General features: G+C 38.1%; 1 protein-coding gene across 1 annotated transcript; it reads left to right on the forward strand.

The window, feature by feature from the left end:
* Window positions 1-212: 212 nt before the first annotated feature.
* On the forward strand, window positions 213-8,416 carry ENPP5 (ectonucleotide pyrophosphatase/phosphodiesterase family member 5). Its single transcript, XM_079147152.1, has 4 exons — window positions 213-413; window positions 2,672-3,535; window positions 4,786-4,962; window positions 7,078-8,416. Exons 2-4 carry the CDS (start codon window positions 2,707-2,709, stop codon window positions 7,503-7,505), a joined length of 1,434 nt encoding a protein of 477 aa, XP_079003278.1. The 5' UTR covers window positions 213-413; window positions 2,672-2,706; the 3' UTR covers window positions 7,506-8,416.
* The last annotated feature ends 8,774 nt before the right edge of the window (window positions 8,417-17,190 follow it).

The following is a 17,190-nucleotide window of genomic DNA, read 5'->3' on the forward strand; positions in this document are numbered from 1 at the left end:
AGCGACGGGCGTTTTAGCCTCCCCACAGGGTTGGGCCTACCAGTTGGGTCCTTGCAGGCTCTTTGCTCCGGCCGGTCCCCTCCCTCTCCACCCTCCAAACCCAAGCAGCGCCCGCCCCCGCTCCCACTGATTGACAGGCGGCGCAGCTACTCCTAGGAGCCCGGCTTGCGTTCTGCCACCCCGCAGAGGTGACAATTCCGCAGCAGCCAATGGGAGTCAAGAAGCAGGGCGGGCGGCGGCGCGGGTCAGGTGCTTTGCGCGGAGGTTGCGTGCAGGTGAGCCGCTGCGGTTTCGGGGGGCTCCCCTCGCTCCCGCCACCTCCGGGCTGTGACTTGGTCTACCAGAGGGAGCCTCCTCCAGGCCCTCGCTCCCCTTGCCCCAAACCGATGCGGACAGACCGGATCGCTGCGAGGGTAAGAGTCCGGGGGTGGGCGGCTTGCCTCCCCGGAGCCCGCATGGCTCTGTGGGCCCCACAGCTATCACCCGCCTTGTCAGCGCACACCCAGAGAGCCCACCGGGAGCGTTCGCCAGCCTCCGTGGGCCTGAGGTCTGGGAACAGGGGACGTACCTTACACTGAGACCCTTCTCGGCGGCTAGAATGGACCAGGTGGAGTGGATGAGGCGACGCACCCCCCGTCCCCTTGACGTCTACCTGCTCTCTATGTCCCTACTCCTCCTTCACCTCCCTCTTCTGCCCTTTGATTGGTGCCCCTTCCCTCCGGGTTTCCAAGGTTGTTCGCGGGGGAAGGATTGAAGGGGAGGAGGAACCGGAAAGCAGCCTGGGGAAAACTGGACCCACATCTAGAAATTCCAGGGCTTCGTGCAGCATTCGTGCCTTAGGAAAGAAAGAAATCTGTGGTTTCTTTCATCCCCACCCCCATCTCCGTTTTTGCTTTATGTCATCGATGTGATAATGTTGGTTCTTCTTACCATTTAATGTTTGCTTACTGTTTGCCCCAGGAGAGCAGTTATCTCTTATTTACCGCAATTATTGAATTTGCTAAAATAGATTAAAGCCAGGTGTTCCACGTAGTTGACTCTTTGTTTATTTGGTTGACACTAGCCTTCTTTGTGTTAGGAAGGTAGGGGAGAAAATTGGTGAAGAAGGGAGAGGGAGGAACCGTCATCCTCAGCGAGATATGTTAGTGAATATATTTGCATTTTTCAGTATGCACTTTCCTATTTTTAGATTTCTTCCAGAAGCGGAAAACTTAAAAAATATTTTTAATTTTTGTGCTATTGCCTTGAGACTAATATGTAAAACAATTTCAGTTTATGTAATGTCTAATTACAGTAAAACCAGTTTTTAAAATGAAGCAGAATTATTGCCCTGAACTAATACACATTATTTACAGTTTGTACTTCTGAAAGCAAAGCAAACATGCCAAGGGGGTTTTATTTACCTCTCTATAATGTATTGTCAAGACAGGATCTATTTTTGAGATTTCAGAATGTCTTCACCATGCTCAAATTAGGAAGATGTCAAAAGCTGAATTCAAGAGATTTCTTAGTCAACCTACGGTTAAATCATGTTTTGGTGGGCTTATAAATTCCTTCCTGCAAGATGGACAAAAGACTGGGAGAACAAGATCCTTGTTTGACTTGATAAGAACCAACAAAATATACACATGAAATTGTTTATCCATACTGTGTCTTATTAGTTTTTCTAAATAGAATTAAAAGGTTATTGTTTTTTAAAAATATATGCAAATTTAAAACCCCAGTCTTGTTCCAAAGAAATGTAATGCTTTTTCTGTACATATCACTGATAAGATTAGCTGTTAATTAATTGTAACATTAGGAAGGTCAACATCAAATTTCAAAATTACATTTCTATTTGTACTTAGTTTAGAATCTAATTGTTCAGTACCAAAGGCTGTATTATTAAATGAATATATAGTACATTTGACAAATATACTTGAAAGTCATAAATTTTATTTCATTCCAAGAAATGGAGTTCATGTACTTTCCTCTGGAGTGATACCTCTTACTATGATGAACCAGTTTGTACTTCTGAAAGCAAAGCAAGCATGCCCAGCAGGTTTTATTTACCTCTGTATATATTAAGGCAAGCCAGGATTTGTTTTTGAGGTTTCAGAAAGTCTTCACCATGCTCAAATTAGGAAGTTGTCAAAAGCCAAATTCAGGAGATTTCTTAGCCAACCTAAGGGTTGGCTTTGAAAAGTATGTGTGTGGAGGGTGGGGGAGCAGGGAGTGTGCACTCATGTGCATGCATTTAAATAGCACCATTATTGGATTTATTAATGTATGTCCTTGTTGCTAGGTTCCTGGTTGTACTAGCCATTATGAATATATTCTCAGGTATTTGACTATGTCAAAATTTCTGGTCAGAAATTTGGATAAACCTGAAAATGTTTCTGAAAAGTTGTATGTAAATTATATCTCATTGAAAAATGCTACTGGGAATTAATTTAAATTTCCTTTGGGGAAATTGTTGTAAAGTAAAAGTGTTGTAAAATGCAATTAAACCTCTTAGCTTTCTTAAATATGTAGACCCAGGTCTCTTGTTTAAGATGGAATTCTATAACATAATTCTTTCAGGCTGTAAGCTATGATGTAATTGGAATGACTAAGCACTATCACTCTTGGGTTAGAGTAAAGCATACAAAACAAAATTGCTGCCATTAATTATTTTATGTTTATTTTACAGATTGTCTTACACTGAACTGATCAAGTATTTTGAAAATGACTTCAAAGCTTCTCTCGGCGTCTTTTGCACTCGCTGCACTAACTCTTTCCACTACATTTTCTCTCCAACCAGACCAGCAAAAGGTCTTACTGGTTTCATTTGATGGATTCCGTTGGGATTACTTATTTAAAGTTCCAACGCCCCATTTTCATTATATTATGAAATATGGTGTTCATGTGAAGCAAGTTACTAATATTTTTATTACAAAGACCTACCCTAACCATTATACTTTGGTCACTGGCCTCTTTGCAGAGAATCATGGGATTGTTGCAAATGACATGTTTGATCCTATTCTGAACAAATCTTTCTCCTTGGATCACATGAATATCTATGATTCCAAGTTTTGGGAAGAAGCAACGCCAATATGGATCACAAACCAGAGGGCAGGACATACCAGTGGTGCAGCCATGTGGCCTGGAGCAGATGTAAAGATCCATAAGAGCTTTCCTACTCACTACATGCCTTACAATGAGTCCATTTCATTTGAAGATAGAGTTGCCAAAATTATTGAATGGTTTACATCAAAAGAGCCCATAAATCTTGGTCTTCTCTATTGGGAAGACCCGGATGACATGGGCCACCATTTAGGACCTGACAGTCCACTCATGGGGCCTGTCATTTCAGATATTGACCACAAGTTAGGATATCTCATACAAATGCTTAAAAAGGCAAAGTTGTGGAATGTTGTGAACCTAATCATCACAAGTGATCACGGAATGAGCCAGTGTTCTGAGGAAAGGGTGATAGAACTTGACCAATATCTGGATAAAGACCACTATACCCTGGTTGACCAATCTCCTGTAGCTGCCATCTTGCCAAAAGAAGGTAAGTCTAACCTGAATGCTGACCTGAGGCTAGATCTGCATTTGCCCAGTGTGTAAGTGAACATGTGTTCTCCATTTCTGTGTCTTATACTTGCCCGTTTCCTAATAGTGTTCTGGGATTTAATCCTTAAAGCTAAAAAGATGAAATGTCTTAGAGATTTTTTCCTTTTTCCTAGAATATTGAGGTTTATGCTCTCTATATATTTATAGCAGGTTTTTAACCATTTTGGAATCAACAGAAAGTGATAAAAGCTATACCTCCCTTCTCGAACTGAGAAAGATACATAAACAATTTGAATACAATTATAGTGATTTCATGGAAGCCCTAAAGCCTCCTATAAACCTTTAACTAGCACTTGCTTAACAGGGAAGGAATGGAATAAGGAGAAAGAGCTTTTGTTATTCTAAGATTTATTTTCCTTACACATAAGTACTGAAAGTAATAATGAGACCTTGAACTTTTTATAAATGTCGGCTGGAATCCTCCTACCAAACCTTTCACCTCACCACTAGCTCCATTTTAAGATAGCTAAAGACTAAACATCTTGAGTTCACATAATAATTGACAGAGCATGACTTGACCCACTCTGCTGATATATTTTATCACCTTATAGGGTTGGTGTTAGGTATCAACGCTGAGAACAGATTTTGAAAATGTGCAATATCTCACAAGTGTGAATTTTGTTTCACAGGGGAATTAAAAGAATCATGGAACAGTGAATGTTGAAGTATGCATGTATGCCTACACACACATTTTCCAACAAGTAACAAGCATTTTCTTGAGGGTTAGTTGGTGTTTAACCCCTCCGATTTCCCTTATACAACTGGATTGGTGTTCTCTTGTTGGGGTGTGAGAGACAGGGACAAAGCCCCCAAGAAATGGATTTGAAGAACAAGGCTTAAAGTCAGTGCCCAGGTGCAGTTCATTTGCAGTCCTGGGAGTACTTCTGCAGCACTGTGGACATTTTCCTTAATGTCACTAATAAATACATATGTATGCATGCATGTGTATATACATAGTTAAGTCTTCAGAGATTTCTATTTCTATGAAAAGTTCTCTCTATTCTATAAGGTGACTGATGGCACAAGAGTAATTATTTCTCTTTCCCTCTCAGTATTCCTTTCTCCTAGGGGGTGTGGTTCTACGTCTGGCTATATTTCATGATGTTCATCAGGGAGTCTGCTGCCTGTGGTTGGCTGTTCATGGTGATGACAACCTTGTTCTGAATGCCCTTCCTCCTTTTTCTTTAGGTAAATTTAATGAAGTCTATGAAACACTGGCTCATGCTCATCCGAATCTTACTGTTTACAAAAAAGAGGAGATTCCAGAAAGATGGCACTACAAATACAACAATCGAATTCAACCAATCATAGCAGTGGCTGACGAAGGGTGGTATATTTTACAGAATAAGTCAGATGACTTTCTGTGTGAGTATGTTATAGTATTTCTTCCCATTCTGCATCGTTTTTTGCTAACGTGGAGGCTGTGGATAATACAGCAGTTTACTTGCTGATATTTTTACTCTGTTACCTAAATGTTGAAGGAACCACATTGTATCAGTATTTAACTATCTAGATATGATTTTTAGATATTGATCCTTGATATACACATAAGAAATGTACAGAACTGTGGGTATAGCTCAGTGGTAGAATGTTTGCCTAGCATGCATGAGGCCTTGGGTTTCATCCCCTGCACTGCCCCCACAAAAAAAAAAGAAAGAAAAAAACTGTACAAAACTTTAGGTAGACTTGGGTTCTTATACTCTCATGTTATTTGACTGAAAGAAAAGCAGTTGCATGACAATACCATTTGTAGTGTATTTGTGACTCACAATAGCAGATGTATACAGGTATCTGGTTTCTGGTTCCTAAAAGTCTGTATATACAGATAATGAACTGTACCCCGATATTTAATGATATCAGGGAAACTGTTTTAAGAAGGCTTTTAAAAATAGTTTCCTTGCCATGAGAATAATTTCCACCTTTGTTTTCTTTTCATGTATTGTGCAGGTAGTGTTTATGTTAAGAAGACTGCTATCTTTGAGATATGTATTTTACAGTTAACATAAATTCCAGAGCACTCTAAAAATTTTGGTGTTGTGAACTACATACACAGTAGATTGGTCACCTTTATTTTTGATACAAAACTTCAATACTATTTCTATTATGTTAATTTATTCAACAAATAGTTAAATATTGGCTACTGTAGTCCGCCAGAGTACCACAAGATAATTAAGCCCTAAAGTCCAAAAGCAGTGCTTCTCAAATTGTGTTCCCTGGCCCTGCAGTATCTGAACAACCTGAGAACATGTCAGAAATGCACACTGTTGGGCCCAATCCAGATCTACTGAATTAGAAACCATGAGGGTAGAGTCTAACACGTCTCATCTAAAAGTTTGAGAACACTGTCCTTAGTCATCTATTTTTAAATATTGCCTACTACCTGGGCACAGTGGTGCATACCTGTAATCCCAGATACTCAGGAGGCTAAGACAGGAGGATTCCAAGTTCAAGGCTAGCCAGGCAACAAAGCAAGACCCCCATTTCAAATATATATATATCTGTATATCTATATGGATATATATATATAAAATATCGTGTACTGAATCAAGCATTTGATAGGTGTTGCCACTACAAAACACTCTAATGAAGAGAAAGATCATAACTATTTAATTTTAAATCTGGTTTTCAGTGTGATATGAGAGAATTATCTTTATAACAGAGAGTCTAGATCCCAATTTCTCAAAGAAACAAACACAGCAACCATTAGGTCAACTGCAAATAATATAATTTGTCTTGTACCCTGATATTATGCTAGGCCTTTATGGCTTTAAAATGCAGCTTTTATTACACAGTTTTCATCTTTTAGTTTTCTGTCACTGGATACAAATGTCGGAAGACCCTACGATTTTTACTTTATTTGTAACCACACTAAAGCATTCAATGCTAAGTTGGATCCTGGTCCAAACCACCATATTCAAGATTTTTTCCACTCTACTTATAAGTCCTGACCTGTTTTTTAGTAGTGAATTGTAGCTCTAACTAAAAGTTTGGTTTTTGTGACATCTTTTGTTTTTCTTTAGTATTGTTTTTCCCTTTTATTGATAATTATATTTGTTATTTTCATAATTAAATCTAATAACACCTACTGTTAGAACAATAATTGGATATAGTAGGCACCCAATAAATATTTGCTGAATATTAGCTTGCCAGACACCAAAAAAAAAAAAAAAAGAGAGAGAGAGAAAGAAAGAAATTAATTCATGTCTCCCTGACTTGGTTTGGCTTGGCTTTGCCTATGTCCTTCCTCCTCTGCTGCTTAAGGTGGTAGCACTGGCCTATGAAAAAGATTTGTGATCATTTGACCTTTCATTTCCTGAAGTGAATTGTGGGGTTGACAACAGCAGAGACTGTAAAAGATTATTTTATTTTTAAAGTCAAATTAGATAAATGCATTTAAGTTCAGAACTTGACCAAACAACAGTTATTTCCATTTTAATGCCATCTGGTTGGCTAACTTATTCATGCATTTTCTCTTTACAGTAGGCAACCATGGTTATGATAATGCATTAGCAGAAATGCATCCAATATTTTTAGCCCACGGTCCTGCCTTCAGAAAGAATTTCACAAAAGAAGCCATGAACTCCACAGATCTGTACCCACTGCTGTGCCATCTCCTCAATATCACCGCTATGCCACACAATGGATCATTCAGGAATGTCCAGGATCTGCTCAATTCAGCATCTCCAAACGCAATTCCTTATACACAGAGTACCACACTCCTCTTTGGTAATGATAAACTAGGAGAATATGAGCAAGAGGAGTTATACCCTTATTTCATAGGGGTCTCTCTTGGCAGCATGATAGTGATTGTATTTTTTGTAATTTTCATTAAACATTTAATACATAGTCAAGTACCTGCCTTACAAGACATGCAGGCTGAATTTGCTCAACCATTATTACAAGCTTAATGCTTCTTTGAAATGGAATTGCATATCGAAGTGGAGATTGCATAATTATGTCAATGTTTAAAAGTTTCAAATTCTAGGAAACCAGTTTCAGACATCTGCAGAGGCCATCAAGCAGTTAATACATATTTAGGCACAGTGACACAGACACATGTACACACACAAACCAAAATACTTAACCACCTACAAAGGAGTAAAGATGTGAGAGTATTACTCCATTATTTTCTCTAACTTAGGGGTAGATGAGATCTGGCTTTATTTGGACTTGGCACATATAATGTATATATTTAGCAACTTTGCACTATTTAAAGTACCTTGTACATTGCACTTTAAATTACTCTCCTAGTGGGTACTTTTCTTTGAAATGCACTTTACAGACAATTATGTCTTATAACTTGATTGAAAACAACTTTTTCACCCATATCACAGAATACATGTATTTCATGTTCAAATTGAAATTTCTGAATAATGTAGAAATCTATAAATATATCTCCTTAAATTGGGATAACAAGAAGAAAGTGAACACTTGAAAGTTAAATGTGACAAACTTTGTACCTTGAATTTTGGAGAGATGCATTCCCAACAGCAGGTTGCATCTGTGGGCATTTCTTGTTATGTTTCTTTCCAAAGGACATAGGTTTTTCATTCATTTTTTTTCTTCCAAACAGATTCAAATACATGCATTCTAAACATAATTGTTTTTGTCATAAATTATTGCTAGTTTCTGATTAGTCACAGTACTGACTTTATAATAATGAAGACACCATGAACATATGTTTCTTTTCTATATAATCCAACAGTGGCCTGAAGAGCAGAGATCAGGTACCATCTCTGCAGTGCTTTCTCTTGTCTGTAATTATTTGCTTCTATGAAAACTAAATCACTATTAATCACATTAAAAATCAAATAAAACAGTGTGTGTGTGTGTGTGTATGCTCTAGTAGCACATAATAATAGTACAAACGTCTTTTAGGTTTGATCCTTTGAAGATCCAGAGTTGCAAAAGAATGCAAATCATATTAGATAAAATATAGGCCACTGGATCCTGGATCAAAGAGAACCGTGTGGAACCTGGCAAAAAATCAGGACCACATCTGAGCTGTTCCACTGTATCCAGCAGAGTGGCAAAGGGTACCTAATGGCACAAACTAGTGAAATAACTCTTAGTGGTAACATTGAAACACAGAGGAGCTGAGATTTATTTAGCCCAGTTTCAAAAAATATTTGAATACCCACCTGCCAAGTGCCTGAAATCAAAGGTGAATCCACATTCACAAATAGATTCTACTTCTCAGTATTAATCATCTGCCTGGTCATCTCAGCCCCTCATACCAACAACCCAAAGCTGTGTTTTAGATCACTGAGTAATCAAGTTGGGGATAGGCACGACACTGCATATAGCTTCTTAAAGGAATGAAGAAACCATGAAAACATAAGCTTTCCTTTAAAAAAAAAAGGGGGAAAAAAGCAAAATAGACATATGACCTACAGATAATACTGTGGCTTCTGCATGTTTATACACCAGTTGACTAATAAATAGATAACATGATATAACTTTCAAAAAGAAAGAACATTATGAAGAAAAAGAGTGACATAGTTAAAAATGACTGAATTTCAGTATTTCCTAAAATTAGATGGATTGTTTTCAAGTGATAATGCCAATAAATAATGTTAGCACCTGATTCTTTTTCCATTAAAAGCCACTTAAGTAGGATAGAAATGGAATAACAGGACATGGCCAATATACAAAAAAAAAAAAAAAAATGAAGTTAATTAGAGAACAAACTCTAGAAGTCTGGACTCTGGCTTGGACTTCCCAGAATGTGTGAGCACTCATTTGGCTTGCACTGTAACTATGAACTTACCTGCACCTTTGAGGGGTCAGTATAGTGACTTGAAGATGAAGTTGGACCATTTTAAAGCATTATTATTCAAATGCTGTCTGTGCATTTAAATTGTTATATTTATTTTAGAATATGTTATCACCTTAGAAAAAAGTACATTCTGTAACAATAATGAGAGCATTAAAATTGTGGTATGAAGGTTATTGAATGGTTTATTTGTAGACACCCTATTTTCCTATAAAATATCAGAAGAGTTTACCTGAAGAAAAATTTTAAAAATTTCTGGAAATGTCTTACCACTGCTTGCCCTTTGATAGCTTCTTTTTTAATTGTTTTATCTGCATGTCTTCATGATTAAACTTTATGTGCAGCGAACACAAATTAGCACATGACAATAAAATTTAGACTTGGCTAAGCCTTCTAAATGTAAATAGGACATTTTTTTTTTTTTTTGGTGCTGGGGATTTGAACCCAGGGCCTTGTGCTTGCAAGACAAGCACTCTACCAACTGAGCTATGTCCAGGCCATAAATGGAACATTTTTAAGTCGTAATGAAGTTCCCCCTTTTTCACCTTCCTGCTCAACATCATCCCCCTTTAGCCATTTTGCACAATTTATTGATAAAGATTTTTCCTACTTAATGTATTTCTTCCTCTGCCACCAGTCACCTAAGTTTAAATTGCTCCTCAAAATGCTTTCTGATGCTTTAGCATAAAGCCAGCATCCTATTGTTACTCTCAGTTTCTTACAAGAGACTATTCTTTCTAGGAAAATCTAATGAAGAAGCTCTTCTAATTGTCAGATTTTTCCAGTTACTCATTAGTTAAGGACAAACAATAGCGCTAGGAAGGATCTGGGGGAACATTCAACCACTTGATTTAACAAGGGCCCCTGCAAAGCTGTGAAGTGATTAGCTGACACTAGTGCCAGGGCTGGAAGCAGGACCAGGTTTCCAGATTCCCTTAACGCAGTCAAACTACAGTAGAGGCTGTTTTACTTCCGGTTCATCACAGCTATTGGAGATCCCACCCCAAGCAGGAGGTGCTTTACCAAGGCTTCTGCCCTTGGCAGGCTCTGTACTATCATTTTCGACCCTCAGCTCTGTGAGATATGGAGGTTCCTTCCAGATAGGGCAAAGCTACAAGACGAAAATAGTCCTGAGTGCTGGACTCTCTTCTCAGGATTTCAGTCTTCTCTGAACCTCACTCATAATTTCTCATTGCCTTGTGGGTAATTTGATGTTTTAAGACATTTAAAAAATGTTTTAACTTCTGGTCAGAACAAGAGAACAGGCCCACTTTTCCTTACACCTACATTTTAAACACAGCCATACGCCCTGGAAACAGTACAAGAGACTGAAAGGTGGTGAGAAGATGACAAGCTGGTTAGGGACTCTAGAGTTGAAGGCCCAGCACAGTGGCAGGGCTCCAACATATTCTCCACCCAACAGAAGGTCACAGATGGCCTGTATTCCCAATCCCCCACCAAGCGCGATGACAGCCCAAGTAGGCTTATTCCTTGCCTGGATAGAACAGTCTGTCTGGCTACATCAGGTAAGCCAATCTCACCAGTCAGGGGAATCAATGTAACCAATAATGGGTATTGATTAGGGCCCTGTCAAAAATAAACAACTAAGAGAAGCATTCTCCTCCCCACCACCAAACTGCCACTGTCTTCCATGGGAGATCTACAGGTGGCAAATGGAACCCATGAGAGAGGCCCAGAAGGCAGACAGTTCTGAGGAACCGTTTTGTCTCCGTGAACTTTTCCCTACCCAGAGACACTGGACTGAACAACTGACACCTAAAAATGGGCCCCAGTTACAGCAAGCATCTGGGCCTAGGAAGCCACTTTCTCCTCACTGCCTGAGACTCTCTTTTACCCAAAAACATGTTGGGTATGGGGCAAGGAGGAATAAGAGAATTCCACTACACTGCTTCCCACCAAGAGATACTTGGCAGCTTGCCTATGGGAAACACTTCTGTTTTCTAAGGCGAGATCAGCAAAAGCCAGCAAGAATCTCAGTAGTACCATATAATCCAAGCATAGCAACGTGACACCACAAAGGCTGTGAAAATTAAGCTGCTGTCCGAACCACAGCCCACAAAAGTAGGCCAAGACCTGCATGCTAACCCTAAATAAAATAATTTAAAGGATACCACTATCTCCTATCATACCACAATATAATTGAAAATTCACCTGTTATACCAAGAACCAAGAAAATCACAACTAGAATGAGAAAAGACAACGGATGCCAACACCAAGATTAACCAGATGTTGAGATAATATGAGAGGTTTTAAACAGCTGTCACAAAAATACATCAATAGTCAATAGCAAATTCTCTTTAAAATAAAAATGTCAAGCCAAGTGCAATGGTGCCTGCCTGTAATCCCGTGGCTCAGGAGGATTGCAAGTTCAAGGCCAGCCTCAACAACTTGGTGAGCCACTGCCTCTAAATAAAATATATAAAGGTAAAAAGGGCTGGGGATGTGGTTCAGTGGTTAAGTCCCCCGGGGTTTAATCTCCAGTACCAAAAGTAAATAAATAAATAAATAATAAATTAATAGATAAGCAGCCGAGCATAGTGACACACACCTGTAATCTCAGCAACTCAGGAGGCTGAGGCAGGAGGACTGCAAGTTTGAGGCCAGCTTTGGCAACTTAGTGAGACCCTGCCTCAAAATAAAAAATGAAAAGGGCTGGAGTGGAGCTGAGTAGTAGAATGCCCCTGGGTTCAATCTCTAGGACCACCCCTCAAATAAATAAAAATGATGAAATGAAAAGGTGACAGTAAAGAGAAGTCATTTTTAATAATGGAAATTATACCACTGAAAAATATGACAAAACACCTCACTGAATGGGCTCAATAACAGAGTGGTATTGGTGGAGGACAGATTTCGTGAAATTGAGTTTAGAATAATAGAATTCATATACCTTTAATAAGCCTGAAGGACCTGCAGAAGAAGAAGAAAACATACGATATTTGTGTCATTAGAGTTCCAGAAGGAGAAGAGAAAGAATGGGGCTGAAGGACTACTTGACAAAACAACAGCTGACATCATCACACACTTAACAAAGACACTCATCTACAGAACCAAGAAGCTGAGTGAATATACCCAGAGATACACAACTACATACGCTATAGGTAAACTTGTGAAAAGACAAGGAAAAAATCCTGAAAGCAGCCAGAGAGATACAATGCATTTCCTATAGTGAACAGGAAATTTCTTATCCAAAACCATGGAAGCAGGAAGGCAGTGACAACATGTATCTCAATAAAATCATTTTCAGAAGAAGGGAAACTCAAAGAAGTCACTAGCTTTAAAAGTAAACTAAAGGAAGTTCTTCAAAAAGGATTTTGTTTTGTTTTGTTTTTAACCTTGGAATATAAGGAAGGAAGAAGGAAAAATGGGAAGAACAGACATATATAAAATAGACTCTTTTCCTCAGAGTGTTGTAAATCCTATTTGGTGATTGCAACAATTATGCCATTTGGCACTCATGACAACATTTCAAAGTGTACAAGTTTAGTAAAGGGCATACCACTCAAAAAGAGTAGAATACCACTAGACTATTACAAACTGCATGTGTGTGTTGTAATACTCAGAACCACTACCACAAAAACTGTGTAGAGACTGCTATAGTCTGCATACTGAATGCCCCCAAAGGCCCAGGTGTTAAAGGTTTGGTCCCCAGGGTGATGCTACTGGGAGGCAGTGAAGTCAATAAGAGGTGGGGCCTAGTGGGAGGTCTTCTGATCACTGGGGAACATGCCCTGGAAGGAGGATTATGAGATACGGCACTCCCCTCTTCTCTCTGCTTCCTGACCATGAAGTCAGTGGCTTTGCTCCACTACACACCACAGCCGTCATGTGCTGTCTCACTTCTTGCTCAACTATTTGTGAACAGGAATCTCCTAAACAAAGTCAAAATAAACCGTTTATCTCCATAAGTTATTTACCTGTTATTTCATTACAGTCATAGAACACTTGATAATACAGTGATAGACTCAAAATACCACAAATAAATCAATATGAAACTGAAAAATGTTAACATAACCCATAGGAAGGAAAAAGGAGACATATAGAGAAAAGAGAAGCAGGGGAACACTTAGAAATCATAACATAAAATGGCAAAAATTAGAAGAATAGAGAAAAAAAGATGCAACACTGTTACAAGAAGCTCACTTCATATTTAAGACACAGGTAGGTCAAAAGCAAAAGGATGGAATTAGATACACCATACAAAGTCTTTAAAAAGCAAGAATGGCACTGTTAGTATCTGATAACATAGAACTCAGATCCCAAAAAATTACTATAAAGAAAGATATGACAATTAAAAAAATAATTTCCTCTTATCATCATAAAATTATATAATACTTAATGTCATATATGACCATTTATAATGAAATTCAGCCTAGTGAAAGACAACAATCCTAAATGTCATAAACCCTAAACAGCAGAACCTCAAAATAAATGAAGAAAATACCAAAAGAATTAAAAGGAAAAATAAGCAAATCACAATTGCAGGCTAATACATCTCACTGAGTTAGACACAAAAATCCTCAAAAATATAGCAAACCACCAATGAAAAAAATGTATTTATACAACATGGACAGGTGGGATTCATATCAGATGGCAAGACTGGTTCAACATTAAAAATCAATATCAGATTCATTGCACTATTCCAATGTACATATTTGAATATATTACAGTGAATCTCATCCTTATATAAATCTACAAGATACTAATTTTACCAAAAAAAAATGCAAATAAATAGAAAGATGAGTAGAGTAAGAAAAAAAAAAAACTCAGCAACTTAGGAAGAGAAGGATACTACATCTACTGGACAAAAACAACTTTTTTTTTATTGTAAACAAATGGGATACATGTTGTTTCTCTGTACGTGGAGTCAAGGCATACCATTTGTGTAATCATAAATTTACATAGAGCAATGTTGTTTGATTCATTCTGTTATTTTTTCCCTTCCCCCCACCCCTCCCACCCCTCTTTACCCTCTATACAGTACTTCCTTCCTCCATACTTGCCCCCTCCCTAACCCTAACTCTAACCCTAACACTAACCCTTCCCTCCCCCCAATTATGTGTCATCCTCCACTTATTAGTGATATCATTCGTCCTTTGGCTTTTTGAGATTGGCTTATCTCACTTAGCATGATATTCTCCAATTTCATCCATTTGCCTGCAAATGCCATAATTTTATCATTCTTTATGGCTGAGTAATATTCCATTGTGTATATATACCACAGTTTCTTTATCCACTCATCAATTGAAGGGCATCTAGGTTGGTTCCACAGTCTGGCTATTGTGAATTGAGCAGCTATGAACATTGATGTGGCTGTATCTCTGTAGTTTGCTGATTTTAAGTCCTTTGGGTATAGGCCAAGGAGTGGGATAGCTGGGTCAAATGGAGGGTCCATTCCAAGTTTTCTAAGGAATCTCCACACTGCTTTCCAGAGTGGCTGCACTAATTTGCAGCCCCACCAGCAATGTATGAGTGTACCTTTCTCCCCACATCCTCGCCAACACCTGTTGTTGCTCGTATTCTTGATAATCGCCATTCTAATTGGGGTGAGACGGAATCTTAGGGTGGTTTTGATTTGCATTTCTCTTATTACTAGAGATGTTGAGCATTTTTCCATATGTTTGTTGATTGCTTGTAGATCTTCTTCTGTGAAGTGTCTATTCATTTCCTTAGCCCATTTGTTGACTGGATTATTTGAATTCTTGGAGTAGAGTTATTTGAGTTCTTTATAGATTCTGGAGATTAGTGCTCTATCTGAAGTATGATTGGCAAAGATATTCTCCCACTCTGTAGGCTCTTTCTTCGCATTGCTGATAGTTTCCTTTGCTGAGAGAAAGCTTTTTAGTTTGAATCTATCCCAGTGGTTGATTCTTGCTTTTATTTCTTGTGCTATGGGAGTCCTGTTAAGGAAGTCTGGTCCTAGACCAACAAGATGAAGATTTGGACCTACTTTTTCTTCTATAATCTGCAGGGTCTCTGGTCTGATTCCGAGGTCCTTAATCCATTTTGAGTTTAGTTTCGTGCATGGTGAGAGATATGGGTTTAGTTTCATTCTGTTGCATATGGATTTCCAATTCTCCCAGCACCATTTGTTGAAGAGGCTATCTTTTCTCCATTGCATATTTTTGGCCCCTTTGTCTAGTATGAGAAAATTGTATTTATTTGGGTTTGTGTCCGTGTCCTCTATTCTGTACCATTGATCTACCTTTCTATTTTGGTACCAATACCATGCCGTTTTTGTTACTATTGCTTTGTAGTAGAGTTGAAGATCTGGTATTGCAATACCCCCTGTTTCACTCTTCCTTCTAAGGATTGCTTTAGCTATTCTGGGTTTCTTATTCTTCCAGATGAATTTCATAATTGCTTGCTCTATTTCTGTAAGGTATGTCATTGGGATTTTAATTGGAATTGCATTGAATTTGTATAGCACTTTAGGTAGTATGGCCATTGTGACAATATTAATTCTTCCTATCCAAGAACATGGAAGATCTTTCCATCTTCTAAGGTGTTCTTTAATTTCTTTCTTTAGTATTGTATAGTTCTCATTGTAGAGGTCTTTCACCTCTTTTGTGAGATTGATTCCCAAGTATTTTATTTTTTTCGAGGCTATTTTGAATGGGGTAGTTTTCCTAATTTCTCTTTCTGAAGATTCATCACTTATGTATAAAAATGCGTTGGATTTATGGGCATTGATCTTGTAACCTGCTACTTTACTGAATTCACTTATGAGTTCTAAGAGTTTTCTGGTGGAATTTCCAGGTTCCTCTAAATATATAATCATGTCATCAGCGAACAGGGATAGTTTGAGTTCTTCTTTTCCAATTCGTATCCCTTTAATTTCTTTGGTTTGTCTAATTGCTCTGGCCAGAGTCTCAAGAACGATGTTGAATAGAAGTGGTGAAAGAGGGCATCCCTGCCTTGTTCCAGTTTTTAGGGGGAATGCTTTCAGTTTTTCACCATTTAGAATGATATTAGCCATGGGCTTAGCATAAATGGCCTTTACAATGTTAAAGAATGTTCCCACTATCCCTATTTTTTCTAGTGTTTTGAGCATGAAGGGGTGCTGTATTTTATCAAATGCTTTTTCTGCATCTATTGAAATAATCATGTGATTCTTGACTTTAAGTCTATTAATATGGTGAATTATGTTTATTGATTTCCTGATGTTGAACCAACCTTGCATCCCTGGGATGAAACCCACTTGATCATGGTGCACTATCTTTTTAATATGTTTTTGTATGCGATTTGCTAAAATTTTGTTGAGAATTTTTGCGTTGATGTTCATTAAGGATATTGTTCTGAAATTTTCTTTCCTTGATGAGTCTCTGTCTGGTTTAGGTATCAGTGTGATATTGGCTTCATAGAATGAGTTTGGGAGGGTTCCCTCCTCTTCTATTTTATGGAATACTTTGAGAAGTATTGGAATGAGCTCTTCTTTAAAGGTTTTGTAGAACTCGGCTGAGAACCCATCTGGTCCCGGACTTTTCTTTGTTGGTAGGCTTTTGATGACTTCTTCTATTTCAGTACTTGAAATTGGTCTATTTAAATTGTTTATGTCCTCCTCGTTCAGTTTAGGCAATTCATATGTCTCTAGAAACCTGTTGATGTCTTCGAAATTTTCTATTTTGTTGGAGTATAGATTTTCAAAATAGCTTCTAATTATGTTTTGTATTTCAATCCTGTCTGTTGTGATATTTCCTTGTTCATTCCGAATTTTAGTGATTTGGGTTTTCTCTCGTCTTCTCTTTGTTAGTGTGGCTAAAGGTTTATCAATTTTGTTTATTTTTTCGAAGAACCAA

Source organism: Sciurus vulgaris (assembly GCF_902686455.1).
Source record: "Sciurus vulgaris genome assembly, chromosome: 7".
Classification (NCBI taxonomy): domain Eukaryota; kingdom Metazoa; phylum Chordata; class Mammalia; order Rodentia; family Sciuridae; genus Sciurus; species Sciurus vulgaris.

Coding starts and splice junctions, on each gene's coding strand:
- ENPP5 (XM_079147152.1), top strand. CDS start 2,707: ATGACTTCAAAGCTTCTCTCGGCGTCTTTTGCACTCGCTGCACTAACT. Junction 3,536..4,785: donor TGCCATCTTGCCAAAAGAAG/GTAAGTCTAACC, acceptor CTTTTTCTTTAG/GTAAATTTAATGAAGTCTAT. Junction 4,963..7,077: donor TAAGTCAGATGACTTTCTGT/GTGAGTATGTTA, acceptor TTCTCTTTACAG/TAGGCAACCATGGTTATGAT.